This window comes from Abramis brama (assembly GCF_963993115.1).
Source record: "Abramis brama genome assembly, chromosome: 4".
Classification (NCBI taxonomy): domain Eukaryota; kingdom Metazoa; phylum Chordata; class Actinopteri; order Cypriniformes; family Leuciscidae; genus Abramis; species Abramis brama.
The window spans coordinates 51,523,329-51,543,009 of record NC_139966.1 but is presented as its reverse complement, the minus strand read 5'-3'; the positions used below and the strand labels follow the sequence as shown (position 1 = coordinate 51,543,009).

General features: G+C 38.0%; 2 protein-coding genes across 2 annotated transcripts; one reads left to right on the top strand and one right to left on the bottom strand.

Moving 5' to 3' along the window:
- Positions 1-279: 279 nt before the first annotated feature.
- Positions 280-5,850, bottom strand: dmtf1 (cyclin D binding myb-like transcription factor 1). The gene is made up of 17 exons (XM_084110938.1): positions 5,627-5,850; positions 4,989-5,101; positions 4,758-4,883; positions 4,227-4,318; positions 3,999-4,098; positions 3,837-3,913; positions 3,597-3,754; positions 3,449-3,481; positions 3,246-3,355; positions 2,433-2,661; positions 2,190-2,341; positions 1,961-2,113; positions 1,737-1,822; positions 1,471-1,629; positions 1,180-1,386; positions 952-1,099; positions 280-855 (listed from the first exon to the last, which is right to left on the bottom strand). Exons 1-17 carry the CDS (start codon positions 5,719-5,721, stop codon positions 818-820), a joined length of 2,076 nt encoding a protein of 691 aa, XP_083967064.1. The 5' UTR covers positions 5,722-5,850; the 3' UTR covers positions 280-817.
- A 2,004-nt stretch (positions 5,851-7,854) lies between these two features.
- On the top strand, positions 7,855-19,434 carry elapor2b (endosome-lysosome associated apoptosis and autophagy regulator family member 2b). The gene is made up of 22 exons (XM_084112641.1): positions 7,855-8,089; positions 10,071-10,191; positions 11,044-11,233; positions 11,360-11,507; positions 11,594-11,683; positions 11,764-11,869; positions 11,956-12,105; positions 12,269-12,357; positions 12,440-12,620; positions 12,721-12,849; positions 12,935-13,025; positions 13,104-13,206; positions 13,374-13,511; positions 13,590-13,853; positions 13,949-14,122; positions 14,274-14,463; positions 15,582-15,678; positions 15,778-15,879; positions 16,894-17,020; positions 17,105-17,283; positions 17,368-17,536; positions 18,608-19,434. The coding sequence occupies exons 1-22, from the start codon at positions 7,991-7,993 to the stop codon at positions 18,674-18,676; spliced, it is 3,006 nt and encodes a 1,001-aa protein (XP_083968767.1). The 5' UTR covers positions 7,855-7,990; the 3' UTR covers positions 18,677-19,434.
- Positions 19,435-19,681: the final 247 nt, after the last annotated feature.

Genomic DNA, 19,681 nt, shown 5'->3' with positions numbered 1-19,681 from the left:
GGCCAATACGTGTATTTGCATCAATAAATTAAACCACAAAACTGAGGACTCGGAGGTGAGACAACTGAGTTTTGATTTTTATTCATTTAAAATTATACTTATCATGTATGTTCCCCATAATCAAATTTTTTGGAATTTATGGTGCCAATTTTGAGATTTAACCAATAACATTCACATCCACTGCCCTGTTACTTAATCTCTGAGCTCTTATAGTCCAGTTTATTTTATTAATAAGAACAGATCATCTGAATGGGTAAACAGCAATGAATGACATGCAAGTGGTGACATTTTGTTTATTCAATAAATAAACACACAGGCACTAATTTACAGGTAAGGTAAATATTTAAACCATTTGATGATAAATTATGGCCATCTAGTTTAAGTGGACATTTGGAATGACACAAACATTCATGTACAACCTCTCTAATATCAACAGTGCAGCTTCACGTAGCTTCATCAAGTATTACTGTTAAGCAGGAAAGTAGGCTACAAAAACTAGTCAATCTAGATATACATAGACAAAAAAAAACAACGCATAACATAATTTTAAATACACCATAAAAAACAAGAGTTGCTTAATCAGGTTATTTCATGTTCTTAACTGCACTGAGACACAGATGAGGCTCAGGAACTTGCATGATAGATAAATACTGAAAAAGTGTTTTGATGCACGCAAGTCTATTCAATGATGTTTGGATGATCCTGCATGCGGCATTTGTCCCTATCCACTAAAGTCAGTGTTTTGTGTCTTTTTGTTGTGCTGGAAATCCCATCCTGGTTACCATGGCAACAGTTATGTTGTTCCAATAGCGATGCTTCAGTTTGATCCCTCTTCCTGGTTCTCCAGAATGGGATCTGCATGGAAAAACAAATGGTCAAAGTGCTTTCACTACCCGTTAGCCTTCTAAATAACTTCTCAAACATAGTCAGTCGACTAGTAAACAGCAGTACCTGTCAGCGTTCCGAGGGGCAGGACAGAATTGGTGCTGAGGTCTTGATTAGATGGAATAAAGCTGCTTGGAGACGGAACCATGAGGATGGCTCCTTCACCCATCCCAGAACTCTCTACCGTTTCCTCCACTTTAGGAGAGTCTAGAGTCTAAACCAACGAAGGAGAACTATATTAACAGGAAGGTGGCATGAGAATTTTGGGAAGGAGTTTAAAAAAAAAGATGATACCTTTTCTCCTTGTATATCATTTGATCTCTCATCACTCTGCTCCTCTTCCCCAGAGTTGTTTTGGTTTTCCGAAGGCTCTTCCTTCACAAGCTCCTGCTCTCCCTCCAGCTCTGATTGGCCGAGAGGGTCCGAGAGGTCCTCTGAGGTCACCGTCTGGATGATAATGCCAGGGTGGGACATCTGAACGGTCACATTCTCAGTGTCAGTCTGATGAGGAAAGAGAAAATAATGATTTTTTATTTCAATTGTTTTTAATAGTTTTAGTTAGCTATAATAACACAGAAGTTTTACCGTGAGGCTGTGTAAAATAATCTGGTCTGGTGAAGACGGCGAAGCTGCAGCTGTGAGTGTGACCGTGGGATTGGCTGAGAGTGTGAGTGGGAGGCTCTGATTGGTTCCTGTTTGGAGGAAATAAGTTCCAGGGGTGCCAGTGGGCTGCAGGTGAAATGACTAGGGAGGAAATGACACTAATTATTAATAAATTCAGCTTGAAATTATTTAATAATCATCATAGTTTTAAAAACAAAAATGATCAAAATTAAATCTGAGATCCTCACAGGCAGTAATTCAAAGGTCTGTAAGGCTCCGGAGTTCAATGTGATGGTTTCACTGTCTGAAGTGCCACTGACACCGTCTGAAGAAGCTGTGTAAAGAGGAAATGAGCATTGTAACTGTTCACATCGAATCTATTAAACTCACATAACCCTCAATGTCCCCTCAACCTGCAAGAAACATCACAAGCAGTTCACTGAAAGCACAGTCACATGATTGTTTTACTCACAGACATGTGTGATCTGCACTGGAATCTGGACCGGGATCTGCAGTGCAGTGACGGGGCTGGGCGACGCATTAGCCGACCGGGAACCAACCACCACGACTTTGTTCATCGTAGACGGCGGTGCCTCCACCACATCCTGCAGCCCTTTCAACAAGACTACACACACAGAGAACATTGCTTCAGAGTTATAGCACACACATTATAGCACACATGCTGAACTTTGAAGACTCACCGGGAAAGGGAAGTTCCTTGTGATTGGCCACTTGTCTTTTGATGGTCCACCATTTGCTCCGGAGCCACTGAGGCGAGCGAACGCTGCTCCACCCACCAGACAGGATGTCCCAGTTAATGTCATTTTCATCCTCCACATCCAGCTCGGCTATCCTGCACATACAGAGTTACGATTAATGATTCATATTTAGTTTGTGAACAGATTTACAGTACCGTCCATGCTGGCCCTTTTGCTGTGACCGACCTGCGTACAAGGTTGATATCGTCATCTTTGGTCCACTCTGTCCCACCGCTCTGTTTCCAGTTAAGGTAGTTGAGCCATTTGGAGCGGCACTGCTTCTCTGAACGAGTGCCGACAAGTTCAGCCACGGACGCCCAAGAGACTCCCTGAGTTACAACATCACCCGCCTCCGTGCCAGTCAACTCGTGGACCACCTCTGCCAGCCTTCTCTCTTCCTCCTCTGTCCACTTTCCTAACGCATGGGAGTTTAAGAAGACATTAGTGTCACCCACACCTTTTTTTAAAAGCAAAAATTGTTTATAGTTGTGTGTGTATATATATATATATAAAATATGTAAATGAATAATAGGTTTTATATATAAAATGTATAATTAATGTTATAATTTATAATAATTATATACTAATAATTTTTTAATTAATACAAAACTATTACAACAATTTTTTTAATAAACATACATATATATATATATAACAATGAAATAAAACACTATTATTTATTTATTTATTCATTAATAATTACTAGAACTATACTATATAATGATATTTATTTGTAATAATTAACTAATACATTAAAAATTATATGTAACAGAAACATATTTAAAATTCTTTAATCCATTATATATATTATATAAAAAAAATATTACTATACATTTATATGTTCTATATATTATATATACATACATATACATTTATATAAAACATGTATCTTTATATAGAAATGTATCTTTCACATACTTTCAAATGGATATGTTTCTCCTAGTATAAATGAAACTAATATAATAGAAAACACTCAAATGAAAATGTGGGGGAACTGACCGGTGTTGCATGTGTCCTTCATGAGTCGGCAGCGGTCCTTCACAGACGATGCACTCCGGCCAAGTGCCGCCCCGATGGTAGCCCAGTCATTTCCATGTTTCTCCCTTAGCCTAATAACACACGAAACACACACGAAATCTGACAATGTAGACTCACAAATTCAGATTACACTAATGGCACTCAAGATTCATAGTTCAACTTACTCTTTCAATTTATTAATCTCCTCATCAGTGTATCTAAATGACAGGAAAAGCACATATGAAATATTACAACAGACATTTTTGCTGTATATATATATATATGGTTTGTAAATCTGTTTTAACAGAGAAATAAAATCAACTATGTCCTTACTTGCCTACGTGGTTTCGGTTATCGTACATTCGTAGTACGCGTCTGTATACAGCAAACAGCGGTCTGTTCAAACCGCACGCTATACTGCGGTAAAAATCCTTCCGCTCCTCTTTAGACATCTCAAAGATGATCTCCGCAGGGTCCTGGATCTCTCGGTTCTGAGTTCGGAAGCAAAGACGGATGAAGCAAATCAAAGATGGCACCACCAGCAAATGTGATGCATTCATAAATCATACTCACCTTTAGATAATGCTCTATGTTGCTCATCAGGAGATCAATCTCCTCTTTTGACCACATACCCTGCTTCCATTTGTGACCTGAGGATATATGACAAATACTATGACTGTGCATATTGATATCAGGTCCTGAGTTCTGTATATATGCAGAATATGCCAAACTTACCCTTGTTAACCAGTGTGTCTTTATCCTCTTTCGTGGTGAACCAGGCTTGACTGACAGCTGATACATCTTCACCTTTCTTTTGCCCAGGAGAATCCTTATCCTGTTGACAAACAAAAGTTTTACATCTGTCTTGATTATTGAAAATAAATAAATAAATAATATATATTAAATCATGCAAAGCTAGCACTGAAAAGTGATCCTCATAAACATATGAACTTGGGTTTCTACCGGTGTTTCAGAAGGATCATCTGATTCCAGCTCCCCATCTCTCATCTCTGTCGCAGTCATTGTCACCTCGAAGCTTTCATCACCTTCTGTAACTGAAATCAGCACAAACCAGTTCATTAAATATCCATCTTAACAGTTTAGTGCAAGTGATGGGTGCAATTTCTCTAATTGATTTTTTTGTGTTTTGTGTTTCATTTTCAGTTAAATATTAAAATATCAGTAAATAAATGTAATTATTTGTTATTTAGACGTGATATAGTCAAGTCACCTTTATTTATATATCGCTTTATCCAATACAGAACGAACGCTGTATACGAACGAACACGGTGTGATTATGATTCAGGCTGCATCACCACATAGACATGCATTTATAAATATTACATTAAAATTTTAATCAACATCAGCTTAACTAAAGACATTTGGTGAGTGACTATCTGTTTAACTGACCGAGGAACATTTTCAGGAAAATTATTTAAAAACATCATTTGGCATAAACTGTGTACACACATGTCCATGTGTGTTTCTACTCACTTGGCAGAGTGACAACAGAGTACTCGGTTGAGGTAGAGTCCTGAGGGTCTTCTCCGTCTTCATGGGACAGTCGCAGTCGTTTGTGAACAGGTTCAGTCGTCCCGTCTGAACCCAGGTCCTCCACATCTACATGTCCAAAACATGCAAAAATATTATAGAAACAAATACTTACAATACAAAGACAAAATGTCTTGTAAAGCACAATAGAATGAGGTCGCGGGTGAGTTTTACCATTTTGGGGGCAGTGCAGAATTATGTTTCCATCAGTGTCCTGAGTAAATGTGACAGAATTGACGGATTCAAGGGTCACAGTTGCCGGGACATCCCCTGTGTTCATGCTCAGCCTACAGGTTCATTAATTGACACACACACAAGTCTCACTTTATAATATGCTAAAGGTAAGCATAAACACTTTATTTGTATTGTATTGTATATTCATTGATTAAACTAATGTGAAATTTTGCCATTTTAATTCAGACAGTTTGCTGCTGTATATATTTTCACCATAGATCCACAAGACATTTAAGCCAGTGCACTACAAACTTGAATGAAACACACAAATGCACGACTCGAGACCATGGTAAAAAATAAAATTAAAAAAATTGTGGACAAACTAAATAATATCAGCATAAAATAATATTATACACTATTCTGAGTATTGCCTTATTGTTAATTTCCTATCTTCTCATTTAATATAATAGAATGAAGAATAATGAGACGCCATTTTTATGTGTATCGTGACGCCTTGAAGTAGCGACGACATTTATTCGAAGCGGGTGCTTTGTTTTTTAACGTAAAGAATAAAAGAATACAGTTCCAGCGCACAGGGGCGAGCGAAAGTGAAATTTAGCTATGATTTTGGTACTTACTTCCTGTTTTGGGTACGGGGACTTCGCAGTGACCAGGATGAAGGCAAATACCAGGATGGAGGAAAATACGCTTTTTTTTTTCTTCCTCTCTTCATTCAGAGCGGAAGTATCTACAGAAGCCCGGTGGTGACTTCCGTTTTTTTAATTTATTTTTTGCTCGAGTGTGAGTCTGTCTAAAGTGCACGTTTGTCACGTGTCACCTTATATCTACATAATACTCGTCTGTTGAATTAAAGGTTTTACTATGTAGGTTAAACACACGTATTCGAATTACAGCTGATGCATTGAGACGATATCAGATTGGTGGCTGTATCAACAGCGCCATCTGCTGTTCATTATGGGGCTTGTTCAAATCAAATATGGATTTATTCATTTGTTTATTTACATAGAAAAACATTGTAAGAACATTTATGAGCTGAAATGTGATATACAATATTCAACTTGATTTTAAATTAACAACGAAATATTTTTCCTGCAACAATTTTGAAATGAAAATGTGTGATTTTCCTTTATAGGTTTCATCTTTGTGATAGTGTGAAAGTTGTAGTCTTAAAAGATTCTTACAAAAGAAAATAAAGAACGAAGGGTCTGTTTCACACACACACACACACACACACACACACACACACACACACACACACACACACACACACACAGAGAGAGAGAGAGAGAGAGAGAGAGAGAGAGAGAGAGAGATGGATGGATGGATGGATGGATGGATGGATGGATGATGGATGGATGGATGGATGGATGGATGGATGGATGGATGGATGGATGGATGGATGGATGGATGGATGGATGGATGGATGGATGGATGGATGGATGGATGGATGGCATGAAGGTCCACTTAACTGCACTGTAGTTTCCTGTTGGTTAACTTGTTTTGTTTATATAATGACAGTGAATAAATGAGATTGTGTAATGGTGTAATATTACTGAATTATTTATTATGCATTGTCTCTGGTGCCCTTCCAACATGTCTTACTGAGGGTCACTGTAAATAATAAAAGAGCATCGTGTGAGTGTTCAACTTTTTATGCGTTAACAAAGCATCATATCCTCCTGGGACCCAGAAATAGACTTTTGTCACATTATATTTTAGTGTATTTCTCTGACATCATACATGTCATGTCACATCCTGGGTGTCCTGTAAAGAGCACATTCAGGGCTTTTCAGAGATACCAAATGTTTGGAGGTTTCACCATGAAAACAACTTCTCCTTGGTCTTTAAAAATGTCTGTCATTAATTTAGTGATCAAATGTAGGAAATATGATAATATATTGTAATTATAATTTAAATCGGACTACCTTTCAAATTGTATTTCATAAACCAACATCTCAGGAAAATGTTATGGGGTTTCAAATAAAAAAATTACTTTCTGTTAACAGGGCATTGATTTCATACATGTTCACTGTAAAGACATCAGTACTTAAATCATGTTTATCAGGCATTTTGGGAGACACAACAAGAGAATATGGAAATAAATTATACATCAATATTCCTGAAATTATTATTATTATATTATTATCCAATTATTACACTTCTTTTTTCATTAAATGTTGCTCCAAGAACACATTAATGTGCAAATTAGATACAGTGTATAGATACATTGCATTGAATGGGAATATAAATTTATGGCCATTTTACCCATATTGCATAAAGTAAAATGGTGTATCAATTCATTCCGTTATATCTTTCATAACATAGTTGAGAATCATCTTTATACAAATTTTGGTTAAAAAAAATCCTGAAACCCAAAATTTATTGGTGATTAAAAAAAAAAAAAAAAAATCCCATTGTTTTTGCCTATACATATAATTTACAACTAAAAACAACTTAGTCCTGGTGTCAACTAGAGGCCATAGCATAACGTATGAATAAAATATTTTTCAAAAATGTTATTTTACCATTTGTTTCTTATGCTCTAAACAATGTGATGACGTGAAAAAAAAAAAAAACATTTAAATTCAAAACACTTTTTTTTTCTAGGTCTCAGGAGGATATAGACCATTGAACAATCATATGCCAGGCATTTTATAAGCAATTGTATTTATATTATAAATACACAGTTAGGTTTTGTGGAACATTGTCAGTTGTGAATCCTTAATGCTTGAGGTATTACAAAAAGATTAACTTGGCCTAAATAAAAGATGTGAATTGACACAGACTAGACTAGCGTGACGTCAGACGCTCCCTGTCAATCAAAGCCCCGTAAGCGCAACTACAGTAGGAGCTTATCGTTGAACAGAGAGCGGCGTGTTCGCATCTCAGTCTGTAGTTTATGCATAGACATCGCGAAACCTCGTTATCTTTACTTAGATCCTAGGCATTCCTTGTTTTTCTGTAATTTCTGCCTTTATGAGATGGAGAAGAGGGCGCTTTGGACATCCTGCTATTTTGTGCGCTTTGTAACCCTCTGCCTCTGCGCACGAGCGTCAGTGAATCTGCCACAGTGTAAAGAGGTAAACGACAACATGCCACCTTTCTGTAAAATATTTTAAACATCACGACCATTTTAAACCAGTCTCAACCTTACAAATCTTGTTTCTGCTTATGATATAACTATTTAAAATGCATTCTAAAATGTTATAGCCTACGGATGATATTGCTGTGAGCTTCTAAAATGCTTATTGTTATTATGTGTTGTTCATTTTTAATACACAAACATAATGGTTATGGTTTTGCACATTATACGCGATGAAAAAGCAAAAAGAACATCTTGTTATTGACATTAAAATGGTTAGATCCGAGACTGACGAGGATCCTATAATATGATGACGCGGTACTCAGCTGACCAATCAGATGACAGCTCGATTATTGTGCGTTATGCGCTGCAGTTAGAGCTTGTAAAATGGATTCATACGAACTTCAAACATTTTTATTAAACGCGAATGACCTCTCTGGATCGCCACCCTCTATTTGATTTGAAAAGACTGTGGTGTTGATCTTGTACAAGTACAGTGATTTGCCTCATCCATGTTTTCATACAAAGACGTGCACATTAAAGGGCCACAAAGGAAAAAAGGATGAATTCTGGGCAGAATGTCAGCCTCAATTACCATTTGCTTTTAATGTATAGAAAACGGTCTTTATATTTAAAATACGGGTTCGGAACAACATGGGGTGAGTAATGATGACAGAATCTTCATTTTGGGGTGAACTGTTCCTTTAAGAGCATATGTGAGGGAGGCTGGCCGGGGCGATAGTGGCAGGTGCAGGTGCATCATTAGTGATAATGGGTGTGCTGTAACCAAGCATTACCAGATGACAAGCACCTCCATGGGGATGCATTTATCACCTTACTGAAGGCAGTGTAGCCAACAACTTCATTACACTCTATTATACAGCATTTGGTGCTATACTAAGTTATGTAATTTAATGCATGGCATGTCCTCTTCCTTTGTGTGTGTATCCAGTGGATTGGGCTTTTGTGTGTGTAGTAGGCCCTTAAAGGACAGGAGAACAATCAGTGTGTGTTTCAGGGCATTGAACACAAACTGATTTGCATAACAGATCTGTCAACAAAGACGCAGGCACGCAGCACACACAGGAGGTATTTAGTGGCCTCATTATTTCAGGTTGTTATCAATGTAAATCAGACTCTAATACATTACCATCCACACCAATAGCAATGAGTGATTGTCATGACAACAATCGCAGGGCTCCTGGCTGTTGCCCTGGTGACTGTCCGGGGACAGAAGGCAGATCGTCCTAATCCCCCCTCCCATTGTACACACACACACACACACACACACAATACCTGGCTATCTGTTATATGTGCCTGGGAGTTTGAGTGTTTTGGAAACAGTAAAAGATCAGATAGGGCTGAGTGGGGTAAGATGTGTCACCTGCTTAATCTGAAAAATGTCAGAAATTTTGTCATGTGACCACGTTTAGAAAGGCCACATTCTGTTTTTGATAAGAGCACATGAGAAAAAAGATGAGCATTTTTTGTATGATAGGTACATGTATCCAGGATTTTATATATATCTCTTGCTGCTGAAAGTATACAACCATGTCAATTATTTTGCTAAAGATTGCCCTTATATATATTTTGTTTTAATTACTTTATTTTGTTTTAATTACATTTTTTATTTTGTTTTGTTTTATACAGAATGATAGTTGTGCAGTAAAGGGATAAACTGTGCCAGTGGCTCAAATAAAATAATCATTGTGCTTTGCCACTAAATGAAACACTATTACAAAATGTGCAAAAACAATTCACGGCTGTAAATGTCTGAATAGGTCAATGTGTGTATGTTTCAGACATATGTTGAGTAGTAGTAACATTACAAAAAAAAAATAATATTAATCTTTATATAAATATTAATCTTTTCTTTGCTGGTTTATGAACAAACCCCCCCAGAAATAGTCATGTTTAATGACCATATCGTGTGTTTGATGTAGTATGTCTGAATATGTGGATATCTGTGTGTGTTTCAGACAGATTACTACTTTGAGTACACAGAGTGTGACAGCACAGGCTCCAGATGGAGAGTTGCCATTCCTCACAGACAGGGGAGCTGCACGGGCCTGCCAGAGCCAGTCAGAGGCACAGACTGCAGTGAGAAAAGAACCAAATATAGACACGCTTAATGAAAATGCACTACATTACTTCAAATATCAAAACCAAGTGGCATTTAATTTAAAGTCAAAGCAAACTATGCTGCTCAAAATGAAGATAAAAAAGTATTTGGACACTTTTAGCAGAACGTGTTCATAATCTTTTTTTATACTTTTATATTTTTGACTTCATGCATACATAAAATCACACTGAAATCAGGTTGTTAAAAGTAATTGCAAAACCAGATCATAAAAAAACGCTGAAGTTAGTTTTGAGAAAAGCTCTGGGAGCATTTCCTTGCTTTTATATTTAGTTAGTTATCAAAAGTACTTGTCAAGTGAAGTGACGGGAAGGCTAAGTATGGCAACACACTCGGAATTTGTCCTCTGCATTTAACCCATCCAAGTTAGTGCACGCACATTAGGAGCAGTGATTAGTGACACACCCACACACCCACACACACACACACCAGTCTGGCTCTCTAACCATTAGGCCACGACCGCCCCCAATAACAATAACATTCATGGCATTTAAATGCTTTTATGTGTACACTATTAAAAATAAAGGTTTTAAAAGGAGGATTTCACAGCATTGCCATTGAAGAACCATTTTTGGTTCCCCAAAGAACCTTTAATTGAACAGTTTTAAAAAGAACCCCTTTTCCTTAGCGTGAAGGACATTTTAATCATCTAAAGAACCCTTTTTCACTATTACGCTCCTTTTGTGCAATTATGGAAAGGTTCCATGAATGTTAAAAGTTGAACATGGAACCATCAATGCCAATAAAGAACCTTTATTTTTAAGTGAGTATTGCGTCAGTATGCAAACAGTCTTTTCTTATTTGTTGCACAGCTTTTTCTTGTGAAGCTGGGGAGTTTTTAGAGATGTCCTCCCAGCAGTGCACATCATGCGCGGCTGGCTCTTATTCGCTGGGAAGTGGTGTGCGTTTCGACCAGTGGGATTCCATCCCTGCAGGATTCAGCAGTCTGGCCACATACATGGACTCAGGAGGTTCAGGAGACGACTCAATGACCTGCAACAAGTCAGTGCCAAGTTGCAGGCCAATCTGAAATATATATTCTGTTTATTTCAGTATATTCTATTCTAGGCTTTTGCAATATTTCTACAGATCAGATCTTCCTGTTTACATTGTGTTGTTCAATTGCAGTTCTTCATGGACAGCTCAGGGAACTCACTTGGAATCCAATCGCGACGACTGCACAGTGTCGCTGGTGTACGCGGTGCATCTCATGAAGCAGGGATCCGTCTCCTTTGACTATCAATATGTCGACAGCAACGTCTTCTTCGAGTTCTTTGTGTGTTTTACTTTACACATCTTGCAGTTTATTCCACAAATGCGTTGTAAGCGAAAATATAACTCCAAAAAAAACCTTTGGTACAGATTCAGAATGACCAATGTCAGGAGATGGACCAGACAGGGAGTGAGAAATGGATCAAACTCACCACCAGCGGAGAATGGGGAACACATACGGTTAGGAATCTTGCTTATTATATTAATATTGATGTATTTGGAAGTAAATTGACATCTAATGTAGCCTTTGTATGTCACAGGTAAATCTGAAGACAGGAACGAATATTCTGTATTGGAGAACCACGGGAATGCTCTTGGGTGGCAAACCAGTGAAGCCGGTCCTTTTGAAGAACATCCAGATCAATGGTGTGAGATTCTGCCAATATAATGCAGATCAATATAATGACTTCTTAATGACAAATCAATTATACGTTTACATGCTTTGTGAGCAGGTGTGGCGTACACGTCAGAGTGTTTCCCGTGCAGGCCGGGCACCTTCAGTAAAACTCCAGGCTCTTCCGCATGTGACCTTTGTCCCAGGAATACTTACTCTGGAAAGGGAGCCAGTTCGTGTACACATTGCTCCGAGACACAGTATTCCCGTACGAATGCAGATGATTTCTTACATTCTCTGTTGTGCCAAACAAACTACTGTACTTTTAACTGTTCATTTTAGCTTAAATCAAATACAATCCAGTAACTTAAACACACTTTTCTCAGTGCACGTTTGTGTATAATGTTGTTCTACATGTGTGCGTGTTCTAGAGGAGGGATGGTCACGGTGTAAAGAGAGGCCTCCATGTTCAGAGAAAGATTATTTTCAAATCCACACGGCCTGTGACGGTGAAGGCAAGGTAGGATATAATGCAGATTGTGTTTTGTTGTAAATGTTGTGTGGATAATTTGTTAATTGTTAATGTTACTGTATCATCTTAGACCCAGATACTGTACAGGTGGGTGGAGCCTCAGGTGTGTGTGGAGAATGTGACCGGTGCTGTGACACTGCCACCTTCTGCAGAGAAAGAGGACTGTCCACCCTGTAATCCAGGCTTCTACATGCACAACTCTTCTACCTGTTTACCTTGCCCACAAGGGACTTACTCGGATGGTACCGCAGGTATATGGACACACACATAAACATAGATACATACTTGTGTGTATTATTAAGTTACACATTTGGTTTACTGGTTCTGTAATGGAGATTTCATTTGGCACAGAATGTCAAAGATGCCCGGGAGGAACTGAACCTTCTTTAGGATATGAATACAAGTGGTGGAACATCCTGCCGAGGAATATGAAAACATCTTGTTTTAATGTGGGCAACTCCAAATGTGATGAAATGAATGGTAAGTGTACTACAAATTTGTGTAAAAGAGAGAGAGAGAGAGAGAGAGAGAGAGCATATTATATATATCATATTTGCTTCTGTAGGTTGGGAGGTGGCTGGCGACCATATTCGTAGTGGAGTGGGTGGCTCAGATAACGATTACCTCATCTTAAATTTACGAGTGCCTGGATTCAAGTGAGTCTACAATTCTAGTGTAAAAATTCTGGTTGTGCTTAGAACATTACAGATTCCCTCACCTTTTATCTCGCTCAGACTTCCTACTTCTGTGGACGATGCTTCAGCTACTGAGTTTGGCCGAATCACGTTTATCTTCGAGACCAACTGCAGCGCAGACTGTGAACTCTATTTTATGATAGTAAGACAAAACAATAACGTAATTAGTATGTGAAAAACGTTATGCGGTATGCAAAGATAAATTAAAAATGTAGTATGCTACCTCACAATGTTCCATATTTAATTCAGCAAATGGCTCAATCATTATGATAAATGAAGTTATTTAATGAATCAATGTCTTCTCTGTAGGATGTAAACAGGAAGAGCACAAATGTTGTGGAATCATGGGTAGGGAGTAAACTCAGACAAGCATACACCCACATCATGACCAAAAATGCTTCTGTGTCTTACACATGGGCTTTCCAACGTACCAACAAAGCCATTGATGTAAGTGTTCACTAAATGAGTCTAAAGTACCTTTTAGTTGCATGGAAAACGTTCTCATTCGTTGTCTATCTCTCCCAGGTGCGTCACTATGTAAATGACATCGCGAAGATCTACTCAATCACGGTGACTAATGCGATGGATGGCTCAGCGTCTGGTTGCCACGCCTGTGCAATGATGAGTCAGCAGGACGGCTCTTCTTGCGTCCCCTGTCCTGCTGGACACTTCATCAACAAAGACACTAACCAGTGCCAGGAGTGCCCGTCCAACACCTTCCTCTCCGGGCATCACATCTATGGGCTCGAGGCTTGTCAGCCATGCGGTCCTGGTAGCAAGAGCAATAAGGTAAGAGTTAAATCAGAAGAAATGCATGACTATACATGACAGTATAACTATATATAACATCTAAAATGTGTTTTTTTGTGTGTGTTTGTGTCCAGGAACACTCTGTGTGTTTTAACGACTGCACCTTCTCGCATATGGATCAGAACCGAACCTTGACCTACGACTTGAGTGCCTTAAATTCAGTGGGGTCAATCATGAACGGGCCTAGTTTCACCTCCAAGGGAACCAAATACTACCACCTGTTTAATATTAGTCTATGTGGGGCTGAGGTACTCTCACATACAAACATCTCTATCTTTAACTGACTTCAGTCTAGCTAATAATAGATTGCTTTAATAGAAAATAGAAACAGGAACAACTGCTTTTTTTACTTCTTAAGATGATCTACAAAGTCAGCTTGCACTTTTTACTCTGTCGCAGGGGAAGAAGGTGGCGGTATGCACTGACAATGTCACAGATCTGTCTAGTAAGGACGTGCAAAATGAATCCGCTGATCTCAACAATTTCGTTGAGACTTTTGTGTGCCAATCTACCATCATTCCTGCAGACGGGCGGGGCTTCAGAACAGCCCTGTCGTCTCAGTCCATCAGCCTGGCTGACACTTTCCTTGGTGAGATTATGTTGTCTGTAACCTTATTTAATGTTATTTAGCATACACTAGCATTCAGAAGTTTTGAGATTTTTTAAATGTTTTTGAAACAACTCTCTAATGCTCACCAAAGCTACATTTATTTGATTAAGATTTTTTAAATATGATTAAAATTTAAAATCACTGTTTTCTATTTTAATATATTTTAAAATATAATTTATTCCTGCAATTGCAAAGCTGAATTTTCAGCATGATTACTCCAGTGTTCAGTGTCACATAATCCTCCAGAAATCATTCTAATATGCTGATGTGAGGCTCAAGACTCCCGCTACTCTGTAGAAACCATGAGAAAAAAAATTATTCTTTGATGAATAGAAAGTTCAAAAGAACAGAATTTATTTGAAATCTTTAGTAGCATTATAAATGACTTTACTGTCACTTTTGATAAATTGAATGCATCCTTGCTGACTCCAAACTTTTAAAAGGGAGTGTACGTTAAATTACTTTAATGTAATTTGATGTCAGTCTGTTATCTCCTTCTCTAAGCAAGTTTGCTCAGGGATCAGTGTCAATGCCTTTGTCACAGCGAAACCCTTAACCTGCAATAATCTACAACAGGGGTGCTCAATTCTGGCCCTCAATATCCACTTTCCTACAGAATTTAGCTCCAATCTTGATCAAACTCTCCTGCCTATAGCTTCCTAGGCTGTGTCTGAAATCACGCCCTATATAGGGCATTATGTGAGGGGACAGCCTTTTATAATGGTGCTCGAAACCATAGTGGACGTACAACTAATGTACAAACTACGCAAAAGCGGCAGCCTTTCTGGCACACACAGTGTCTGAATTCGCTCACTCGTTTTCATTCACTCCCTCAAGTGAACTATATTAGTGGACTAATGTAGGGAATGGTAAATGAGGGTATAGGGGGCAATTTTGGACACATCCCAAGTAAAAAAAGAATACCTTGATTAGCTTGTTGAGTTTATTAGGGTTAGAGCAAATCTCGGCAGACCTTGAGAGCCCTAATCTACAATAAAGGCTGTTTTTCACAGCACTTTTGTGTTTAGTTCCCTTCAGAATAGAGGTATTTGAACTGCTTACATGTGTCTCACTTTCTTCATGCTTCCATTTCTCAGGAGCGTCTGTTGATAACAGTCTGGATGGGGTCACTGCCAGCACAGACCTCTTCTCTGAGCCGTCACGGAAAGTTCCAGATATCAACTTCTTCTATCGGTAAATTAAGAAAGATTAAATTGTTAAAAATTCTTAGTTGATGTGTGCAATGATATTACATTAATAACATGAATGTTTTTTTCTCACCCCAACTCTCAGATCTCCGCAGCCCACAGCGTCCTGTCTGAACGGCCGTAGCACAGTCGTGACACTGCGTTGCAGTCCTGAAAAGAGCACACGCGGGGAGCTCACTGTGCCAAGGTGCATTTATTCAGTTTAACATAACTTTTTTCCATTTAATGTTCCATTAAAATGTGCATAGCAGAGTAGCTCATTAAACTGAGAAATAGTTTTTTATATGGATAATTTATTTATAAATAATACCCAGACAGGATGTGTAACAAAAGTCATTTACATTATTTGTATAGGGTGAATTATCATCAAAGCTCAACAAATGAAATATCACCCATGAGTGAAACTCCGTTATTAATATATATGCTAATACGAATACCAGTGGAGGTTTGCAAGCCAGTTGCAAATATGCAATGAATATAAAATTGCCAGACTGATTAATTACATTTACAAACAATATTCTTTGCTTAAAGAAAAGACAATGCGGAAACACATTAACCTCAAAGTGGAAGCTGGTTTCTGCCACGGAATAAAACTATTTAAAACATAATTGTGAGTTATAAAGTCTGAATTGTGTTATAAAGTCAGTATTTTCACTTTTTCTTGCAATTGCGAGTTTATATCTCACAATTCTGATTTTATAACTGGTCTTAATTTTATATTTTATATTTCTGGTCATAATTGTGGGGAAAAGCAAGCTCAATTTTGAAATGATAAAGTCAGAATTGCGAGATATAAACTTGCAATTGCGAGAAAAAAGTCAGAATTGTGAGATGTAAACTCACAATTTTTCCCTCAGACTTTATAACTCGTATATAATTTGCGAGTTTATATATAAGTGGTTACAAGTGACTGTTTTTATGAGTGAATCATTGAATCATTCACTTAATAGATTCATTCAAGAACTCTGATTCAATCAGCAATGCCTCACCACTACTTTGTGTGTCTTTGGAGACGCGTAATCGTCAATTCTAGTACTTTGGCTTAGTTTGGAACTATTTTTGTTAGTGGAGCAAAAAATATACAAAGTAACTCCCGATATTGTTTCGTTTAAATGTTTAATTATATAAAAAGAGTTTGATCTGAAGCAACAGCACTCTTGCTTGTGTGACATTTCTTGATTGTGTGTTTGTGTGTGTTTAGCAAGTGCCCAGCAGGTACATGTAATGGCTGTGAGTTTCATTTCCTCTGGGAGAGCTCTAGTGCTTGTCCTCTCTGCACTGAAGCGGACTATCACTCAATAGAAGGAGCGTGCAAAGGAGGAGTGCAGGTACATCTCTAACTGTACCACAAATGTATCTAGTACAATTTATTTGACGTCTTCATGATCTTTCATTCGCCTGTCTCATAACAGGACACCCTCTATGTGTGGAACGAGCCAAAACTCTGCACTAAAGGAGTTCCGCTCCTGAACAAGACCTCTGCCCACTGTGAGGTGGTCGGCCAATGGGTGAAGGCCGGAATTGGGGGCGGAGCATTCATGGCCGCCCTCTTGGTTTCTCTCACATGCTATTTCTGGAAAAAGAACAAGAGGTAACAAGCTGTCAATGGAAACTTTGAAGCTTCAGATGTAAAAAGTGCTTTTAAATTTTTTATATCTTTTTCTTTTTTGAATAGGCTTGAATATAAATACTCCAGACTAGTGATGTCAGCCAATAAGGACTGTGAGCTGCCAGCAGCGGACAGTTGTGCACTAGCAGAGGGGGAGGGGGAGGAGAATGATGACGATGTCGTTTACTCAAATACTCCTTCGTTACTGGGTAAACTGAAAGCTATCGCGAGCAAGGTCAGTTTACTTGTCAAATTTAATTTCTGTGATTTAAAAATATATATATTTTACACTACCATTTAAAAGTTTGGGGTCGGTAAGAAGTCTCTTCTGCTCAGCCAGGTTGCATTTATTTGATGAAAAATACAGTAAAGTCAGTAAGATTGTGAAATATAATTTATGAATGCTGAATATGCTGTTTTGGTGCACAAGAAACATTTCTTAAAATGATCAATGTTGAAAACAGTTGTGCTCCTCAATATTTTTGTGGAAACCATGATATTTATTTGACACTTTTGATCAGTTTAATGCATCCTTGCTGAATAAAAGTGTAACTTTTTTAACCGATTTTAAACTTTTGTAGGGTAATGCATAGAACTTGTAAACAAACAAGTTAACAAATGTACTTGCATGAATGGGTATTATATGGTTCCTGATATTATTAACATATTACTGGAGGCTGAACAAAATTTTACCACCAACAGTCATATTATATAATAAAAACAAGTATTTTTTTTAGAAATATCAAAATAAACACCAATTCGCTCACTCATGAGGCAGCAGTGTATACACTGCCCGGCCAAAAAAAAAAAGTCGCTTTTTGGATTTAAATTTGAGCCTGATAAATTTTTCACAGTTTTAGGCTGATGCATCTTGACATTGTCATTCTGGAATATGGCCATGATGTGTCTTCCTACATGGTTGTTTAAGAAATGAAAAGCTACATGCTCCATCAATTAGGGTATAATAATATAATACACATATAACATGCTAGAAACACAATCATCACAGTAATAATGGTCCAGTCATAGACACTTAAGCATTTGCCTATTTAAATCCAAACAGCGACTTTTTTGGGGGGGCTGGGCATGCAAGTAGCAGAAAAGGAAACAAGACCTCAAGAAAACAACTTTTGTTGAAATTGAGAAAATTAAGTTGACAAAATAAGACATAAAAAATAATTGGAGCTTCTGTAATATACTGAGATATGGTACAAGCTTTCTGTGGTAATTGACAGCATGCCACACAGAGCTTTTGTGTAGTTTTTGCTGTCGTTTCATTGTTTTATTTACCTTTGTTTGGCTGCAGGCAGATGGAGACAACAGCGAGTCAGTACAGCTGAAGTCTTCTCAGTCAGAGAGATGGGTTTGGGGATAACTGGATAAAAAGAGGACCACTACTGATGGAGAAAAAGAGACAAATACTCATGGAGTTTTCAGTGTTTTGACACTCCTTTTTCAGTTTCTCAATATTTACAGCCATCCCCCGTCAAAAGTCCCAGAACATCTCTTTGTAGGGACAAAAAACAGGAAATCTCTCTCTAAAATGAAACTTAACCCTATAAAGTAACTGTGTCACATATATATATATACTGCTAGGACATGTCAAAAGCAAAGATACCACAAAGGCATTGCTTTCTGAAACACATAACAATATACCACACACGTCCATCCAAGCACAGGGGCATCAGAGACACATTTGAATCAGGTGTGTGTGTGTGTGTGTGTGTACAATTGAAACCAATGATAAAACCGTATGTTTGCAGGTATGCGAGAGAATATCTTAATTTTTAAGTTATATATTTCACACACTAGCATTCACACAACAATATCCATTGTTTGGCCAACAGATGGAGACAGAGACTAACCGCCAAACAGCAGCTTTAGTTTCATCTCAATGCCAAACATCACACAGCAGATCTAAGAGACAACAAAGGCCCTTCCTTCATGTATTGCAGAGAGGTCCATCCTCTCTCCACATCTCTCTTCTGGGGAGAACAAGAGACAATACAGTTTTCTACTTTGTATTTTGTATTGTTGTGTATTTTGAGCTGTATAAAGTTGTTATAATATATGTTTTGTTTTACTCCCTGATTCTGTTTATGCTTTAATAAAATTTAAATTAAGCGCTTTAAACGTGAAGCAAGTGTGTTAAAGTGACGCACAGAAACGCACTCCAGACTACCAGCTACCAGAACCATTTCACCAGAAGATCCTTCAAATACATAAGGTCCACGATCTTTGCACCAGCAAGGATATTTATCACAGAAAAACAGGATGTGACTCACCTAGTAGCTCATTCCTTGGTTACCTAATTGAGAATCCACAAGTTTGAGAAAGAGATCATTATCTGGACATCCCACGGTGTGAGAGTTACTAGACA